Source organism: Hemitrygon akajei, chromosome 27 (assembly GCF_048418815.1).
Source record: "Hemitrygon akajei chromosome 27, sHemAka1.3, whole genome shotgun sequence".
Lineage (NCBI taxonomy): Eukaryota > Metazoa > Chordata > Chondrichthyes > Myliobatiformes > Dasyatidae > Hemitrygon > Hemitrygon akajei.
Genome location: NC_133150.1, coordinates 21,131,602 through 21,150,326, shown reverse-complemented (window position 1 = coordinate 21,150,326; position 18,725 = coordinate 21,131,602). Strand labels below are relative to the sequence as shown.

The window sequence follows — 18,725 nt, the reverse complement described above, 5'->3', positions numbered from 1 at the left end:
AATCATCTGCAAAGATATGTTAATGTTGGTTTGTAAATGTGAATGTGAATAAAAGGAGGTGAGCAGGGAGATGCTCTTTGCCAGCTGACATTCCTTTATACATCTTTCTCCTCTTCCACTCCATCCCAAACTGAGACAGCAATCAATTAAAAATGTTAAAATTATGCTCAAAGTTTATGAAATATGTAACAAAGCCTTTACCCTGCTTAACTATTCAATTAGATCACGAAAGAACCACCATTCCTAGACACTTTAGCTACATAGGACTGGTTTTGGCAAGAGAGTGGGAAGTTAGGAGGTTGAGTTGGGGCTTAGGGACAGGGATGAGGTGAGGGGTCGGGGCAGTAAATGGAGAGTCAGAGGAAAGAGCCAAAGGTCAGTGTGCCCTAGGCGGGAGGCCAGCAATGCCCAAGGACAGAGTTCTGATGTCTGCAGCCCCCTCCCCACCCCACCCCCAAGTACAAGAGCCAGTGACAACCAATGTTAATGAATCCTGGGGTCAGAGGTCCAAGGTCAGAGAGTCCTGGGATTGGAAGTCTGTGACTGGCAAGTCCTAGAGTCGAAACCCAGTGGTCGATGAGTCTGAAGACTGAAGTCCCAAAGTCAACAACTCCGGAGATCAAGGGCTATGATTGACAAGTTCTGGAGTCAAAGTACAGAGGTCAGTGAGTCCAGAAGTCGAAGCCCAGATCGAGACCCTGAGGTCAGCATTCAGAGGTCAAAGCCCGGGGTCAGAGAAGCCTCTACACTGGTGTCTGCAGGCCACAGGCCCAATATCTACAAATCTAGTGCCTAGGCCAAAGATTGGAGGTCAGAGGCTCAGAGGCAGCCTTGAGGTTGGAAGCCCGACTGTGTAGCTGGGAGGGAGGGAGGGAAAGAAAGGGGCTTATTTTGCTGTTGTTTTATTTTGTTGCAGTTCCTTGTTGTTCACATGTTGTTCTGCTGAACATTGTGGGCATTCAATGTCAGCGCCAGAATGTGTGGCAACAGCTGCGGACTACCCCCAGCGCATTCTTAGGTTATACATGATTCTGCAGATGCTGGAAATCTAGAGCAACACACACAAAATGCTGGAGGAACTCAGCAGATCAGGCAGCATCTATGGAAATTAATGACAGTCAACATTTCAAGCTGAGTCCCTGCATCAGGACTGGAAAGGAAGGGTGAAGAAGCCAGAATAAAAATGTGTGAGGAACAGAAGGAGTACAAACTAGGTGATAGGTGAAGCCAGATGAGCTGGAGAGGAAGCAGGGGCACCAGAGGGAGGTAATAGGCAGATAAGAAGAGCCAAGAAGTCAGAGTGGGGAATAGAAGAGGGAAGGGAGAGGGTAAAAGAAAAAAAAAGATTAAAAGGAAAAAAAAATTACTGGAAGGAGAGACTGATGTTCATGCTATCATGGATGGCCAATGGGAAATTTTACTTTTGGCAAATGCTCAACAAAGTGGTCCCCAGTTTTTGTTGGATCTCACCAATGGAGAGGAGGCCACATAGCATTGGATACAATAGACGACCAACAGATTCGCAGGTGAAGTATTGCCTCACTGTTTGGGGCCATGAATGGAGGTGAGGGAGGAGGTGAATGGGCAGGTGTAGCATTTCTCTTGCTTGCAGGGATATTCGTCAGCTGGCAGATTCATGGGAAGTGATGAATAGACAAGGGAATCATGGAGGGAGTGATCCCAGCAGAAAGTGGAGCGTGAGGCAGTGGTGGGACGGGGGAGTAAAGATGTGTTTGGTGGATCCTGGAGAAGCTGATGCAAGTTGCAGAGAATGATGTGTTGGATGTAGAGGTTCATGAGGTTGTAGGTGACGACATGAAGAATCTAATCCCTGTTCAGGTGGTGAGATGAGGGGGTGAGATGTGGCCGAGGGCAGCATCAATTGTGGAGGAAGAGAAACCCTGTTCTTTTAAGGAGGAGGGCACCTCTGATATCCTTGAAAGGAAAACCTCACCCTGAAAACAGATGCAGCAGAGACAAATGAGCTGACAAAAGAAAATAGCATTTTTACACAAAATGGGGGGGGGTTATTCAGAGATACCGGCCACGTGACAGACGCACTGCCACCTGGCTGGTCAGAGGACACACCACATGCCAATCAACATTTGGTCCCGCCCAACTAATCAATGGTCACCTTAATTGGATTATCTCGCACAGCCCCATGCTATAAAAGGTGAGACTTGGCCCTGGCTTGGTCTCTCTTACAGACCACCTCATTGAAGGTAAGTGCATTGATTTATGTTTGGGAAGGTCTATCGTTTGTGCTGGTAAGGGAGCCGTGGCTATCCAAGGGGGATAGCTGTTGTAGTGCTTTTCTCTTGTTCTTTGTATGTGTAACCGTACCCTGTCCCCACACTGCTTCCTGTGTATTGTAGTTGCTTGTGTTGACCCGACTTCCCCTTTAATAATAAATTCCTTATTATTAAAACTGTGTGTGTCCAGGCCTCTACTGTTGATACTCAAAGAACCAGTTATTTCCATCACAACAGGGGGGTAGGGGGGAAGAAGTGCTATAGTCAAGATAGCCATAGGAATCATAAGGAGATAGAGATAGAGAGACAGAGAGATGTGTCAGAAATGAACCAAGTAAATTTATGGATAGGGTGGAAGTTGGAGGCAAAGTTGACAAAATTGATTACCTGAATATGGGTGCATGAAGCAGCACCAATGCAGTTGGCAATGTAGGGCAGGAAGTGTCAGGGAGCATTACTAGAGAGGGCTTCGAACGCGGACTGACTCGTGTAGCCAGCAAAAAGGCAGGCATAGCTGGGGCCTATGCAGCCCATCATCCTTAGGTTGGTTGATTGTTAATGCAACCAGCATGTTTCACTGAATGTTTTGAGGCATATGTGATAAATGTATCTAAATGTACCAATTAAAACAAGCTCTCAGCAATCACTTTCTCAAGTTATTATAGAATCTTTTAAATTTCAGAAAGGTTCTATCTCTTTCCCTTTAATTCCAGAGAACATAGGTTCATTCTACTCAATTTTTCACCACATAATTGTTAGTGCATTCCTGGAATCAATTCTTCATTCTACCATTTCCAAGGCAAAAATATCCTTTCTATTCAAGACCAAAAGTAAACTCGAAGCCTTGAGTAATTCTAGCAAAACTTCACTTACTTTTGTACTCTTACCCTTTAGTATATCAGGTAGCATGCAATTTGTCTTCATGTTTGTTTGCTCTATTTGCACAATTCCTGTGATTCATACTAAAGAAGCATCATCTCTTTGAACATCTGTGAATTGCTCCACTTGACAAGTATGCGTTCATCCTATGAACAGAATGGTGTCAGAAAGTGGCAGCTCTGCATGCAGCAACAAAGGGAATCTTCAAATATTCCCATATAGGACTACTACAGCTGAAACCCAGTCACAGGTACTTCACTAAGCAACATCATTTTAAGACATTTTTAAAAATCTATCAGACTCCAAAATCAGAGGAACCTAGACTGCAGACTCAGGTCACTAGAGAAGGTGCCCTTTAAAGAAAAAAATGCAGAAAGTATGCTGAGCTGCAAGTAAAACTTAATTGCAGAGCCCGTAGATTCCCACTCCCAAATATTCTGCTGACAAATGTAAAGTCTCTGGAAGATAAAAAATAAATATCTCAAAGCAAGATTGCAGTAGCAGAGGGACATTAGGGACTGCTTTGTATTTTGCTTCATGGAAACGTAGCTTACCTCCACCATTTCAGAGGTGGTGCTGCAGCCTGATGGCTTCACCATCAACCAAAAAGACAAGACAATGGAGTCTCTAGAAGCAGAGTGTATTTCATGATTAACTCATCATGGTACACAAACATGGTTCTGTCCCAGTCCTGCTCACCTGAACTGGAACATCTAGATTTCAAGTGTCATCCATTTTATCTGCTGAGGGAGTTTTCAACAGTCATTCTGGTAGCAGTGTACATTCCACCTCAGACCAAAGACAGGCAGGCGCTGGAGGAGTTGAGCAGTGATCAACAATCATGAAACAGTACACCAGGATGCCTTCTGGTTCATGTGCATGATTTCAACTAGGACAGCTTGAAGAAGTCTCTGACTAACCACCACCAACATACCACCTATGGAACAAGAGGAGCCAACATACTTGACCACTGTTACACTATCATCAAGTACACTTACCATGCTATTCCACACCCATACCTTGGAACCTTGCTGTTCTACTTCAGATGTACAGGCAGAGACTGAGAACTGCAGCAACAGTGGTCACAGGAAGTGGAGGAGCACTTAAGTCCACTATTTTGAATTGGTAGACTGGACAATAATCAGGGATTCATCTTCAAATCTGAATGAATATATCACAATTATCACTAACTTCATCAAAACCTATGCAGATTAGTTCGTGCCTTCAAGAACATATCAGGCATACCCAAATCAAATGCCGTAGATAAACAAGTTGATTCGCAGTCCGCTGAGGGCAAGATCTGTGGCATTCAAGACCAGTGATCCAGAACTAAACAAGAAATCCAGATATGACCCACAGAAAGCTATTTTAAGAGAAAAAAGCAATTTGATTGAAATTAGAGATGGAATCAAATGCACATCAACTCTTCAGTTTGCAGGCCATTAATTCCTACAAGGCAAAACCAATGGTTGTGATGTTTCACTGCCAGATGAACTCAACACCTTTGATGTATGCTTCGAAAGGGAGAATATAATGACACCTTTTCAAATCCCTGCAACATCTGGTGACCCTGTGATCTCTGCCTCGGATGCGAAAGGTCAGAACATCTTTGAAGGAGGTAAACCCTCACAAGGCATCAGGCGCTAATGATATACCTGGTGGGAAACACTGACTGCAACAGTGTGAGATTGAACACTCCTGCCACCAGCAATCGGCAAGAGTGCTCAATCTCACACTGTTGCAGTCAGTGTTTCCCAACTGGTTAAGAAGGGCAACAATCATACCAGTGTCCAAGAAGAGTAGGGTGAGATACGTCAATGACCACCACTCAGTTGCTCTCACGACTACCTTGAGAGGTTGGTCATGGCCAGAATCAACTTCTGCCTAAGTAAAGACCTGGAACCACAATTTGTCTATCACTACAACAAGTGCACAGCAAATGCAATCTCACTGGCTCTTCATTCAGCCTTGGACCACCTGGACAATAGCAATACCAACATTTAATTGTCGTTTATTGATTATGACTCAGCTATCAACACAATCATATGCTCAGCACTAATCAACAAGCTCCAACACCTACGCCTCTGTACCTGCCTCTGCAACTGGATCCCTGACTTCCTCATTAGGAGACCACAGTCAGTGCAGATCGGAAATAACATCTCCTCCTCACTGACAACCAAGGATACGCGCTTAGCCCACTGCTCTACTCTACACCCATGACTGTGTGGCTAGGCACAGCTCAAATGCCACCTACAAATTTGCCAAAACTTTGGCAGAACTTCAGATTAATATGAGAAAGCATACAGGAGACAGACCAGCTGATGTCGCAACACCTAAATGGCATGCACACAAGACCAAAGAATTGATTGTGGACTTCAAGAAAGGTAAGTCAAGGGACAATATAACAGTTTTCTTTGAAGTAGACAAGTGAGCAGTTTCAAGTTCCTGGGTGTCAACATCTCAGAAATTTTTTTGGGCCCAACATGTTGATACAATTACAAAGACGGCACAACAGCAACTATAGTTCATTTAGGAGTAGGAGATTTGGTATGTCACCATAGACTCTCTCAAATTTCTACAGATGCACCATGGAGTATCCTATCTGGTTGTATTACCATCTGATATGGCGAGGCCACTGCACAGTATTGAAAAAGCTGCAGAATGTGGCAAACTTAGCCAGTTCCATCATGAGCACTAGCCTCCATAAAGGCGGCATCTATCATTAAGGACCCCCATCACCCAGGACACGCTCTCTTCTGATTGCTACCATCAATGACATGGTACAGGAAGACACATACTCAAAATTTCAGTACTCATTGCTGTAGTGCTCTCTTTTTGCACTACTTATTTAATTTTATTTATCTTTTTCTAATTTGTAATATTTAAAATTATGTATTGCACTTACTGCTACCGCAAAACAACAAATTTCATGACATATGCCAGTGTCAATAAGACAAAGGAGGCTTATCAACTTCAGAAGAACTCGCACCATTCACAACCCCCTTTACATCGGCAGCACGGCAGTGGAAATTGAAACCAGTTTCAAACTCGCTGGAGTGCTAACCATAACTTCTTAAGGTCCCAGAACACATTCTACACAATCAGGAAAGCTCGCCAAAGCCTCTACTTTTTGAGAAGGCCGAAGAGAGCTGGAGTTTGCACATCCATACTCACGTCATAGAGATGCACAGTAGAGAGCATCCTAACAAGCTGCATCACTGCTTGGGACGGAAACTGTACAGCAGTGGATGTAAGGGCTCTAAATTGGGTAGTCAAAACTGCCCAACGCATCACTAGCACCAGCCTACCCACCCAAGCTGTACGAATCATCAACACCTCCACTTACTAACACCACCACAACTTTATTATTTCCCATCAGTCACCTTCTATACAGCTTAGAATCACTTTATGGAAATACAATCTATGTATACAAGTTATCTTATTCAGGAAGGCAGCATCCATCATTAAGGACCCTGCCCCATCACCCAGGACATGCCTTGTTCTCATTGCTACCATTAGCAAGGAGGCACATAAGCCTGAAGGCACACACAATGATTCAGGAACACCTTCCCCTCTGCCATCTCATTTCTGAAAGAACATTGAACCCATGAATACTACCTCACTACATATTTTACTTCTATTTTTGCACTACTTACTTAACATACAGTATATACTTACAGTAATTTAGAAAAATAGAGGGCTATGGGTAACCCTGGGTAATTTCTAAAGTAAGAATGTGCTTGGCACAGCATTGTGGGCCTAAGGACCTGTATTGTCCTGTAGGCTTTCTATGTTTCTATGACTAATTCACAGTTTTTGTTTCATTATTATGTATTGCAATGTACTGCTGCCTCAAAGACAATGGATTTCACAACATATGCTGGTGATATTAAATCTGGTTTGGATTCTGAGATCCCTTTGAAAACACAAAGCTAACTTCCTTTCAGAAATGGGGATGAGCATTTAAAGTTTTGATTTTCAATAATGTGGCAAGCAGGACCACTTCATGATGAAATGTATTTCCAGTCTGATGTATGAAAAGCTTGGAAAGACATCTAATGTAAAGCCCAAAAAGGGCACAATTTTGAGGTCAGTGTTCCAGGGAAACTGGACGTAAGGCCAGGACTATAGAATGTCACCTATTTCCTACCATTTTGAGCACTTCTCCTACAACAGACATCACTGCAACCAGTATTATTTGCCTCTCACTTGGCTGCTGTTGAACTGCTAAAAATTTCCCCAGAGTTCGGAGATTGAGCGTTAAATACATGATGTTGTGGAAAGGGTTTACCCAATCCAGTGGCTGCCACAGGCACTGATAGGTGGAGGACACAGAATGAAAAGATTAACAATTAGCTAAAGATTAACTTTATTTATCACGTACATCAAAACATCAAAAAAAAACAATGAAATGCGTCATTTGCATCAAATCAAGTCAATGAGGATTGTGCTGGGCAAGTGTCGTCAGGTTTCTGATGCCAATATATCGCACCAATACAACACACTAACACTAAGTGTATGTGACATTAAACAATCATGAATCTTGATATTTAATCTGATTCATAAATCTTAAAATGTTATATTAATGCTCCATCTTCCATCTCTTGCCCACGTACATAACCCATTTTCTGCATTGCAAACTATCTGCATCCTGCTTGCAAATGGTTTTTCCCCCACTGAGATTGCCAAGATTTGTGCAAAACACAAATATAATATGAACTGGTCTATAACGCAAAACATAAATAGCTGAACTCCAGTAATATAACCTGGGAACAAAATGAGAAGAAATTCAGCTCAAGGAAGTAAGAAACCAAAAGCTAAGAAATACCTCAAATACATACACATCACAAAAGCAAGATTAAGATTTGATGCTATGAAATTAGAACTGCAAACTGCATGTAGAATCTACAAATCATTACCCAATTTAAGCAAACATGGTATTCCATGACACATAGATGAGATTAAAATGCGACATTGAATAGATTAGAACAATGGTATGAGGTACTGATTTACTTCCAAATATTTAATGAGAGTAGCTGTTTATTTAAAACCAGTGCTGCTGCACAAGAAACTTCGTTTGTCAAAAAATATGCAAATTAATAGTAAGAAGAGATCTGCACTGATTGCTAAACTCAGTTCCAAAGGCAGTCAAAACTATAAATGGGCGGAAATCAGATAAAAAGAAAAACAGCTCTCAAGTTAATATACAGAACAAAATGAAATCAAAACATCAGTTTCACTAGGACATTAGTCAAAATGCGAGTGCCAATTTTGTTACATTGACCGTTGCAACTTTTAGTTTCTATCCTGCCAATTCTGTTTGATCTCTCTAATGAAAGATTACAGGCTTGAAATAGCAATTCTGCTAAAATGCAACAGATGCTGCTGACTGCTGAGTATTTTGAACATTTTTGCTCTATTTCAAGATTTCCATAACTTGCATTATTTTGCTTTTATACTTTTGCCAGACTGTTATTGGGACAGCAGATTTTCATAAGAAAGCATGACTACTGAAATATTTATAATACTGAAATATTCCTTCTCTGTCAGCAGAGGAGGAATTGCAACAGAATTAATGGATTGTTTCCAATTGTTACTTGGGAATGAGGAAACAAAATCAGCAATCTTGTACTGGTTATGTGCTATTTTTAAATTACTCTCATCATGCACTTTAAAGCATCAAATGGCTTAAAATATGCTTAGAAGATTGTAAAAACTTGGATCAACAAAATCCAAGCCAGATGTTCCACACAATCCAACCTATGATGCAAAATATATAAAACCACTATCATTTGATTTATGTGATGTGAAAATATTCTTCCAGTATCTTTGAAAATGTTCAATGGTCATTAAAATTTACACTCTTCAACACAATTATTTATAAAGAATCACTTCTCATAGCTGCAAATTTCACTCAGAATTCTACCTAGAATCATTCACTAATATGTGGATCATACAGCCCATTATTTCAAACATCTGTGAAAGTATTCACAAAACACAAAAAACTACAGGAAGACTAACTTTCTTCAGAAAATGCCACACACTACTCATCACAAGTCATGATGCTACATACCACTCTCAATCCAGTGGAATGAGTCACAGTACTCGTGGAAGCCACAGTGCAGAACAACTTGTTTTTCCTATCCTTTTTCAGGGAAGATCTTGACTTTACACTTCACCACCACCTGACTTCAACAGGATCAGCAATTAACCAATGAGAGAAATCTGGGATTTGATTTCCATATTCTTGACAATGTAACTTGTCAAATTGACAAAAAGAAAACAAATAAGAGATAAATAACAGTGGTTTCTGGTTAATTGGGGCAGCCACTTATTTGGTAGAACTCCTAAAGAACAAAAACTAATCAAGAAAGTAGCCAGATTCCCTTTGCTTATTTAGTACACTACGCCACTTACCGTAATTAGGACAGGAAGATTATTGCTAAAGTTTCTAACTAGCATGCTATTAGATACTACACCGTGCCTAGAGCGAACAATTTTTAAAATAGTGCCGGTTGTGTGTGTTCGTGTTCAAAAAGCAGTGAATTTTATTATAGTTGGTGAGAAATTAGTAATAAGACAACTCAGAACTATTTTGTTTACAGCGGTTTCAAGCATTCAGGCTTCAAGATGCCAGAAAATGCCAGGAATGAAAATGAAACTCTTTCACTACAACAAATTGGGAACTACAGAGAATTGGAAGGTATCAATAAGCATCGTGAATGTTACAATGAAAATTAAGATTTAGAGGATGCAGTCTTCCAAAGTGTTCTATGAAGGCAGTCATTATTTGCACTAGGTGTCTGCACTGATTTTGCTCATTTAGTGAATCAAAAGAACATGACAGCATATACTGGATGAATTTCTCCATCAATAACTATTAGAAACTAATTAACAGTTTCACAGTACTGTATTGGTAGTGTTCTAAGTTTTTCTGTATTTCATATAAATACATAATGTTATTTACTTAAATTGTAGTTTGTCTTTTTTATAATTTTTTTAAACTATTTTCATGACACTTTGGTTAAATGGGGCAGCCACATAATTGGGCCAAAATGTACTAGTCCCAATTAACCAGAATCCACTGTTGTTTAAAAAAAATTATGGGATTTTAAGAGAACAGAAAGTCAAAACAATGTTTTTATAAGGGAACAAGGTGTATTTTCACAATCTTTATTTATTACACAAACCCAATTAAGTTTCTGCACAAAGAGTCCTCTGATACATCCTGGACAAGTCCAATATCCATAAAACAAGTTCCTAAATCCTACACAAAAATAAGTCATGATGTGGAAAAAGTATCTAGTGTTTTCCCATAGAAATCATGGTGTCTCTGAAATGAAATGGTATATTAGCTTGCACAAAACAATGTTGTAGCCAAGTTTAAAAAAAACCTCACCTGTGAGTAGGTATCTGTGGCACAGTCACTACTGGTACTGCTGCACGTCGTTCTTCAAGAAGATTTTTAATTTTTTTCGTTTTCTGTTTAGATTTGGCTTTGGTCTTTTTAGGTGACACTTTCTTTGGACTCTCTCCATCCTCAACATCTTCTACTTTATCCTCTTCTTCTTCCTCCGCCTCATTATCATCCAATGCAAGAATCTTTTTTACTGACCCTGGCGGGGAGTGAACATCACAATATGCAGTTTTTCGGACACTGAAAGTTGTCCCATTGGCACTAGTTTCTCGTACCGGTTCCATCTTCATGTATAAACCAGTCCGCTGAGCACAGGTCACATGGAATGCTGTATAGCAATTAGCCTTGTGACACTGAATAGAGGCACCAGCACCTTTTTGTTTGCAAATATAACATACTAACTTCCACCTAGCAGAAGGAATGTTCTCAATGCTGTCTATTGGCTCCAGGAACACTGTGTTAGCAAAGCAAACTTCTGGTATCCACAGAGCACAAACTACGTGAGCCCAGCGGCCATCATCTGTCTGTTTAAATGCACCACCATTATTTGGACATAAAGCACAATCAACAGGCCTAGAAGGAGACTGCAGACAGCAGCGGCAAAGCCATTGTCCCTCTGGAATATATGGTACTCCATAGCACTCCTGATGTACAGCAAGATTGCAGATATCACAAAATAAGATTACATTGCTATTCTGACACTCACCATCCATACAAATGCAACAAACTGCATCTTCATCAATTAAAGATTGGGGATCGCCTTTATTCCGGCTTTCAAAATAGGATTCTTTTTCCAGTTTGTCCATGAGGTACTCAAATATTTCTTGTGATACTATGCCAAGCATATCACTCTTGCGCTTTTCATTGATCATTTCTAGCCACGCATAATCCTCCTCATCCATATCATATTCAACCTCACCATCCAACTCTTCAACTGATTTTTCAATGTATCTGTAGTATGCTGATGGTAGGGGAGGGGCATCAGGGAGCTTGTAATCAATAATTCTAAAAGATGGTTGAGGTAATTCAGTAGATGGCCCAGCTGAATGTTTCGAGGCTGACTCTTTCCTTTTGTCTTTGCAGACTGTTCTTTTCGACTTTGAAGGAAAGAGAGGTTGTTCACTATTCTCTTTATTACTGTTACATTCTGTAATTTCTTGAGCAGTCAAGTCATCTTCAGTGATGATCTTTAAGGTATCAAATATGCTAATTCTGTGAAGTCTGCCATCAATGTCTACCTCAACCATTCGTTGTGCTTGAGCATAAGTCAATGTTTCTCTGTTTGGAGAACATTTAAGTCCATAGGGAGATGGGGAGCGACGACCTCCACAGTTATTTCTCATCCTTCTCCGTGGTTTTCGCATCATCTACTGACAATCTGTGAAGTAAGAATATAAGCTGTGTAAGGACAAAATTTTTCACTAATGGTCTTTCCCTTATATTCCTTCTAAACATAAAACAAAAACATAACATTTGTATCTAAGTTAGGCTTGAAAGGATAAGAACACTTGTTTACATAGACACTGTTCTGTTTACTGTAATGATAAATATGACAAAAAAAAGCATAAAATTAAACTGAAATAGTAGGCAGTGTTGGAGGCTCGGTGCTTCAAATTTGATTCCTTGTAACCTCAGAATCATGACTTGTGTAAAGCTATATAATTTGAATATTGAATCCAGGCATCCAGTGTCTTTTGAAGCAGGCCATAGTTATACTGTTAAAACAAGTCAGGTAGATGACCGAGTATTTTTCATATGAAAGGATTTTCATTTTCTGGTAAAATAGACAAATTATGACATATTCATATAACAGACAAAAAAAGTCCAGGCCAAATTTATCATTCTGCTGACTAGTAATCAGATCATACAGAAAACATGCTGAGCTTTTGCCCTCTTGGATACCTCTTTTCAAAAAGGAAGCATTTCACCTTGATCAGCCTCCAGGCAGTCAGATCTAAAAATCAAAAGGCTTTCAAGAAATACTTCAAAATTATCTCATGAACCTATTGTCAAGCCCAGTTACCTACACTTTACAAAGTGTGGCACACGTCCAAAAGAATAAAAAGTGCACTCCCCTGAAATTTCACCATTTCTCCATTATCTCAAATCAAAAGAGAAACAAAGGACTCGCCCAAAATATATGTTCAATAGAGCCCAAACTGTTACATATACTTCAAATGATATTCAATAAATTAATCATTAGGATTTTTTTTTAAGGATTGGCTTAGAATAAAATGTACAGGCTATTTTGGGCTAAAAGTGCCCCTTTGAATCAAGGAAAAATCTTGTGAAAGCAAGTGTTCTTCATCACCATCTTCGTTCCTGCAACTGACTTTACATAATTCCTCTTTAAATACTAGGAATACTAAGGTAAAAGTAGAAGTGGGAACCTTTTCCATCCCAATTCCTGGTTAGCAACTGTTTCCACAAATGACATATGATCTTTCACCTGATCTGTAAAGTTGCATAAGAAACATTTCTTCTTTTTAAATGCATCACCACCATTCAGTGTGGAGTCCAATGAAAATGAATGAGGATGCTTTTTGCTTTATAGGCAATTTTAGAACCTTATCAAATGTAAAATCTGATCACTCAGCTGATTAGAAACTCCTTATTGAACCAAACATTCTTCAGGTTGAAAATACAGGCCACCATTGCTGAATTTCAAGTGGCTAGATGTTTCAATCCAATAACCTAATCAATACCTTACTTTAATTTCAGCATGAGCCATCCTCAAATGTAAATATCATTTTTATATATAAACAATAATTCAATCCTCATGCTTTGTATGGATTGGATCTGTTACTACTGACACTTGCTTTTAAATTCTTCCTTTGAGAATAGAAAGAATTAGAATTGGAATTTTATTTCTTACATCCATCTCGGAACCAGGGAGAAAAAATCTTTATGTTGCGTCTCCATCACTGTGTACAAGCAATAAGGGAAACATGGGAGGATACTGCCCAAACACTAAGACTGTATACATAATTGTTTTGTATACATGTATGTACAGACATGACAATCTGTATTGATAACTCTGATGGCCTGGTGAAAGAAGCTGTCCCAGAGCCTGTAGGTCCTGGCGTTAATGCTACAGTACTGCTTGCCAGACGGAAGCAGCTGAAACAGTTTGACTTGGGGTAGCTGGAGTCCCTGATGATCCTCTGAATCCTTATTACACAGTTTATTTTACTACTTTTATCATAAACTAATAGGCACATTCATTAGTTAGTACACATGGAAATCAACTCTCTTTTGAAAACCTGTGTACAACTTCCCAATTCCAGTTTCCCAATAGAAAACAACCAAATGTTTCATCTTGACTTTTCCAAATTTTCCACAACTTTTGTGCATAACACCAGATTGAGAGGGTTAATGGAGGGTCACAACAATTTACATGGGGATATTAATAAACTTTTGAATTAAAATAAATGACAAATGAAATGCTTGGATAATAAAATTGCAATTGCTAAGCATAACAGACCTTAAACAATTTTACCTTTATCATAACATGGAGATAGAAGAATGAAAGGTAACTGCAAACATATTCCTTTCAGGACTATAAGGATGGCTGCTGGATGTCATTAATTAGATTTTAAAGCAGAACTTTTCTACACAAAGACGAGCTAATTAAAGACCATGAGTGTTGTCAGCAATAAACTGGGGAGTGATTTAAGACAAATAATAAAAATAAGATAATGTGAGGATAATGAATTAGAAGATGATCTAACAGAATCAGACAAGATATGAGAGGACAAGGGGCACTGAAATTCTAGTGGGGAATTCTATCTTTAAATCCTTTAATCTTTAAAACCAAATGGAGGCTCATTCAAAATTATATAGAAATTGTTGTGGTGGCCATGCCTCCATACATAACACCAAAGGCAAGGCAAGAATGAATGTCTGTGACAAATGGCCTACAATCAACACAAAAGTGCTTTTTCATTTTATGCAATATATAACAGGAAACTAGATAATGTCTGTATAAACTAATCGCTTTTCGCAATTATGGCAAGTGCAGATACAGTCTGACTAAACTGTTAACTCATTCAAGTCTTCTCATGGGCACTTTTTCCAGGCTGACAACTTTTGAAGGCATAAAAAGTGGATAAATACAGCAAATCTGCAACCAGGTTATTGCTAAATTTTGAACTTGCTAGACTAAATGCAAAAGCTGGGTGACTGGAAGTGCAAACAAAATGTATATTTAACTGTTTGATTCAGGAGGTCAGACACAAGCCCCTAACTCTATGAAAGGCCTATATGGGTTTATATTATACTTACAAAAATACTGAGGAAGTTATTTACCAATGTTAAAAGTCAACCCCATCACTGGGAAATATCAATGAGTCTTGACAATGCATGCAATATAATATCACAGGCATCTCGAAAATATTTTATTTCACACCTCCCTTCAATGAATATGCAGCTGCAGATATTTATCAATAAATAAAATGTGCATTCTTTTCTTACCAGTAGGCAGCAGGTTGAAGAGGATCATGAGAAACCAGAATGTTATAACACCAAAGAGATGGGGAAAAAGTTGAAGTTTCTAAAACAGAACCAAATTTGTAAAATAAAAGGCAAAACCATACACTAGAGGGAAAAAATTGTTCTTCTCTCATACCAAATTTCTAAATAAACTACTCATTTCCCATCTGAATTCAGTATTTTCAACTTGCATTTATTATTTGCTAGTTTGCCCTATTTAGATTTTGAAGACCGGAGTAGATCATTTCTTTAGCAATGCCATCCTAATATTTTTGTTTTAAAAAGTCCTGATTGAAAATAGCATGACCAATAAATTTACAAGGATAGAGAATTATACTTCATTAGTCACCCTCATTTATCCTATGTATCAATGAAAAAAGTAAAAACTCATTATGCCAAAGTAACCATAACCAACATTAGAGAAATATAAATTCAATAAGCCTCTCATTTAGTCACAAAAACAAGTTTTTGTGTCTTAACCAATGCTCTACTTTGGTAGTGATGTATAAATCTTGCATCATAATAATCAGGATAAAATTAAAATTCAATATATTCAATACGATATCTGTGGTGTGTTTAAAATCACAGTTAGATTTCAACTTTTTTTTCTAAACAATTGGCCATAATAGGAAAGTATCAAATAAAAAACAGCAAACTTAGACATTAAAATAGAATGGCAGCAGAAAAACACTGAGCTCAAAAATGAAAGAATGTACCAATGTAAATAACAAACATTTTTATGAACTTTGCAATTTCTCGTATTTCCTTGTAACACTGAAGGACACTATTGGGCCAACCGAGTCAATAACACAAGAGGTTCTGCAGGCAGTGCAAATCCAGAGCAACCAACACAAAATGCTGGAAGAACTCAGCAGATCAGACAGCATCTATGGAAAAGAATAAACACTCAATGTTTCAGGCTGAGATCCTTCATCAGGACTGGAAAGGAAGGGCAAAGATGCCAGAATAATAAGGTAGAGGGGAGAAGGAAGAACAAGCTTGAAGGTGAAGCAGTGTGGGTGGGAAAGCTAAAGGGCTGGAGAAGAAGCAATCTGATAGAGGAGAGTTGGCCATGGGAGAAAGGGAAGGAGGAGGGGCACCAAAGGGAATGTGAAAGGCAGGTGAGAAGAGGTAAGAGGCCACAGTGGGGAATAGGAAAAAAAGGAGAAATGAGGGGGAAAAAGAGAACATTTTACATACTAACAACTAAATCAATGTTCATGCCATCAGGTTGGAGACTGCCTAGACAAAGTATGAGGTGTTGCTCCTCCATCCTGAGAGTGGCTTCATCGTAGCAGAAGAGGAGGCCATGGACTGACATGTCAGAACGAGAATTAAAATAGTTGGCCACTGGGAAATTCCACTTTTAGCAGATGGAGTGTGCGCGCTCAACAAAACGGTCCCCTAATTTACCTCGGGTCTCACCAATGCAGAGAACACACCAATCAGGAGCACCGGATACAATAGACGACCCTAACAATTCGTAAGTGAGGTGTTGCCTCATCTGGAAGGACCGGTTGGGGCCCTGAATGCTGCAGGTGTTACATTTGTCTCACTTGCAGGGATATATGGTAGGAGGGAGATTATTGGCCCATAATGGCGACTGTTTATTCCTTTCCAAAGATGTTGCTTGGCTTGCTGAGTTCCTCCTGAATTTTGTGTGTATTGCTCACATTTATATATCTCCTTCCTAAGTTTTCTTTGAGATTGTAATAAATGTTCCATGAAGACCCATTTACTGTAATATAATGTGTATTAATACAAACTATACACAACAAATTTACAAAATATGTCAACTTCTTGTAATGGCACTTAGATGCTGGTCCCAGAACAGATCCGCTGAAATGATAATACAAAGGAATTTAAAGTTACCAACACTCTCCGCCTCTGATCCCGTAATGAGGACCTCTGGTTTTTTCATCAGCAATGTAATAGAAAACTCTAAAATGGATGGTCCCAAGCTCCACTGTGAATTGAGAAGGGTTGGGTATGCAGCCCAACTCAAAACTCAAGAGCTACAGAAACACCAACAGAAGCTCCAAAGACCTCATCCCTGGGAGAGGAAGGATCTTCACCTAGAAGATCTATCGTGTGGTGTAAGTGGAAGCCACAAGGCTGATCAACCCTCGGCCCAGGACGGAGGACTCTAGCGAGCTGCTGTTGGCCGCCTATGTCCCAGTAGGAGGGATGAGCTTAAGAAAAAGTCAATGTCAGCACTGAGCATCCTCAAAATGCCAGCTACCTCCCTACAATGTGCCATCAACTCCACCAGTTCTTATGCTATCCACCTTTGCAGAGTCAATTTGTTGCTGTGGTACCACTCAAGCCATATTCTCAATCTCCCTTCAATGTGCTGATTCATCACCAGCTTTGATTCGGCTAAGGATATTGGTGTCATCAGCGCCTCAACAGACTTTGTCATCACAACTCAGCAAGTAGTTTTGTTATGCCTCCCCTCTTGCTGTGAAAGGGGGACACTTCTCTTTCCCCTTATTAAGAAGGGAGAGAGCCTGTAGTATGTCAAATTATGAACGATTAGTTTTTGTCATACTGCAGATCATGATCTTTCTTGGGGGCTTTATTATTGCTTGCTTGGTGGGTGGAGGATGTTGATGCTTTAATTGCATAAGTAAGTGGGGGTGGAGGAGGATGGTTGCTTTGCTACTGTTAGTGCGTGGGAAGGCGGACAGGAGGCTCAGGGCGTGGGAGGGCAGACAGGGCAGTCACTCATTCTTTAGGGCACTCTTCTGTTTTCAAGATGTATATTGCATACATTTCTCTGATATTAAATGGAACTATTGAAACTATTGAGTTGGACTTGCATGAGTTCCAGGGAAACAGTAGAGATCTCATCAAAATGATTAAACATTGAAGTACTCCCAAGCAGTGAAGGGACAAATGTCAACTCTTTTTAAGTAGAAATTAAAATATACAGATTAATTTTTAAATGTTACTTACATTTTAATTGAGGTAATAATATTCTACATATCAAAGAGTGTCAAGAAGATTGTTTAACCATTAATACAGGCCATTTAAAATGTCCACCTAAACCTAAAGTTTAAGTATTCTACACTTACAAAAATTTTATTAAACCAAATCTTACATTTCAAGGTTACTTAAATGTTGCATATCAACCCAACTTTGGAAAACCAGGAATAATTGACAACTGCATTTGATTAATGCTGTAACTGCGAAAAAAAAAGGAATTGTCTTTTCCCCTTATCAGCTCTCCTTACAATAAAATATTTTTAGGCAGTCAGTTACAATAATACCCATAATGTCAGCAATAATTTACAACAAAATGAAAATGGTAGGACATTGTGTTATGTACTTACATAATATACCGCCACCACCACATTAATACAGCTTGTCAAGTTTTCCTCCATCAGAGCCAGCATGCCATTGCTCAAATAAAAATCCATTACTTGCTTATAAGCCTCAACAGTGCGCAATAAAAAGCTATGCAACAAAAAGTCGCGTCCAATCTTTATTTGACATCCTTAACAAGTTGTTAGCTTGCAACTAAGAACTAAAATCCTGACCAATCTTTCCTTGCGAATCCATGGAACTAAGGCCAATTCTAATACACTTATATGTTTTGATTAAGAGATGCAATAGATTGGAGATAAAATTTCACTTTCCTCAAGTGTACATTTAAGCTATTTATTTGATAAACTTACTCAGTC

The 18,725-nt window shown here is 39.3% G+C and overlaps 1 protein-coding gene across 2 annotated transcripts in view; it reads right to left on the bottom strand.

Annotated features, from left to right (window-relative positions):
* Positions 1–18,725, bottom strand: part of brpf3b (bromodomain and PHD finger containing, 3b) — an 86,324-nt gene that overhangs the window by 63,969 nt on the left and 3,630 nt on the right. Inside the window, exons 1-2 of one of the 2 annotated variants that reach the window (XM_073030474.1) lie at positions 15,022–15,097; positions 10,531–11,926 (exon numbers count right to left, since the gene is read on the bottom strand). In XM_073030474.1, the coding sequence (XP_072886575.1) occupies positions 10,531–11,915 (1,385 nt within the window). In that variant the 5' untranslated portion in view covers positions 11,916–11,926; positions 15,022–15,097. Of the gene's footprint in view, positions 1–10,530; positions 11,927–15,021; positions 15,098–18,725 lie in introns of those variants that run through there. The other variant, XM_073030473.1, reaches the window with a different exon arrangement.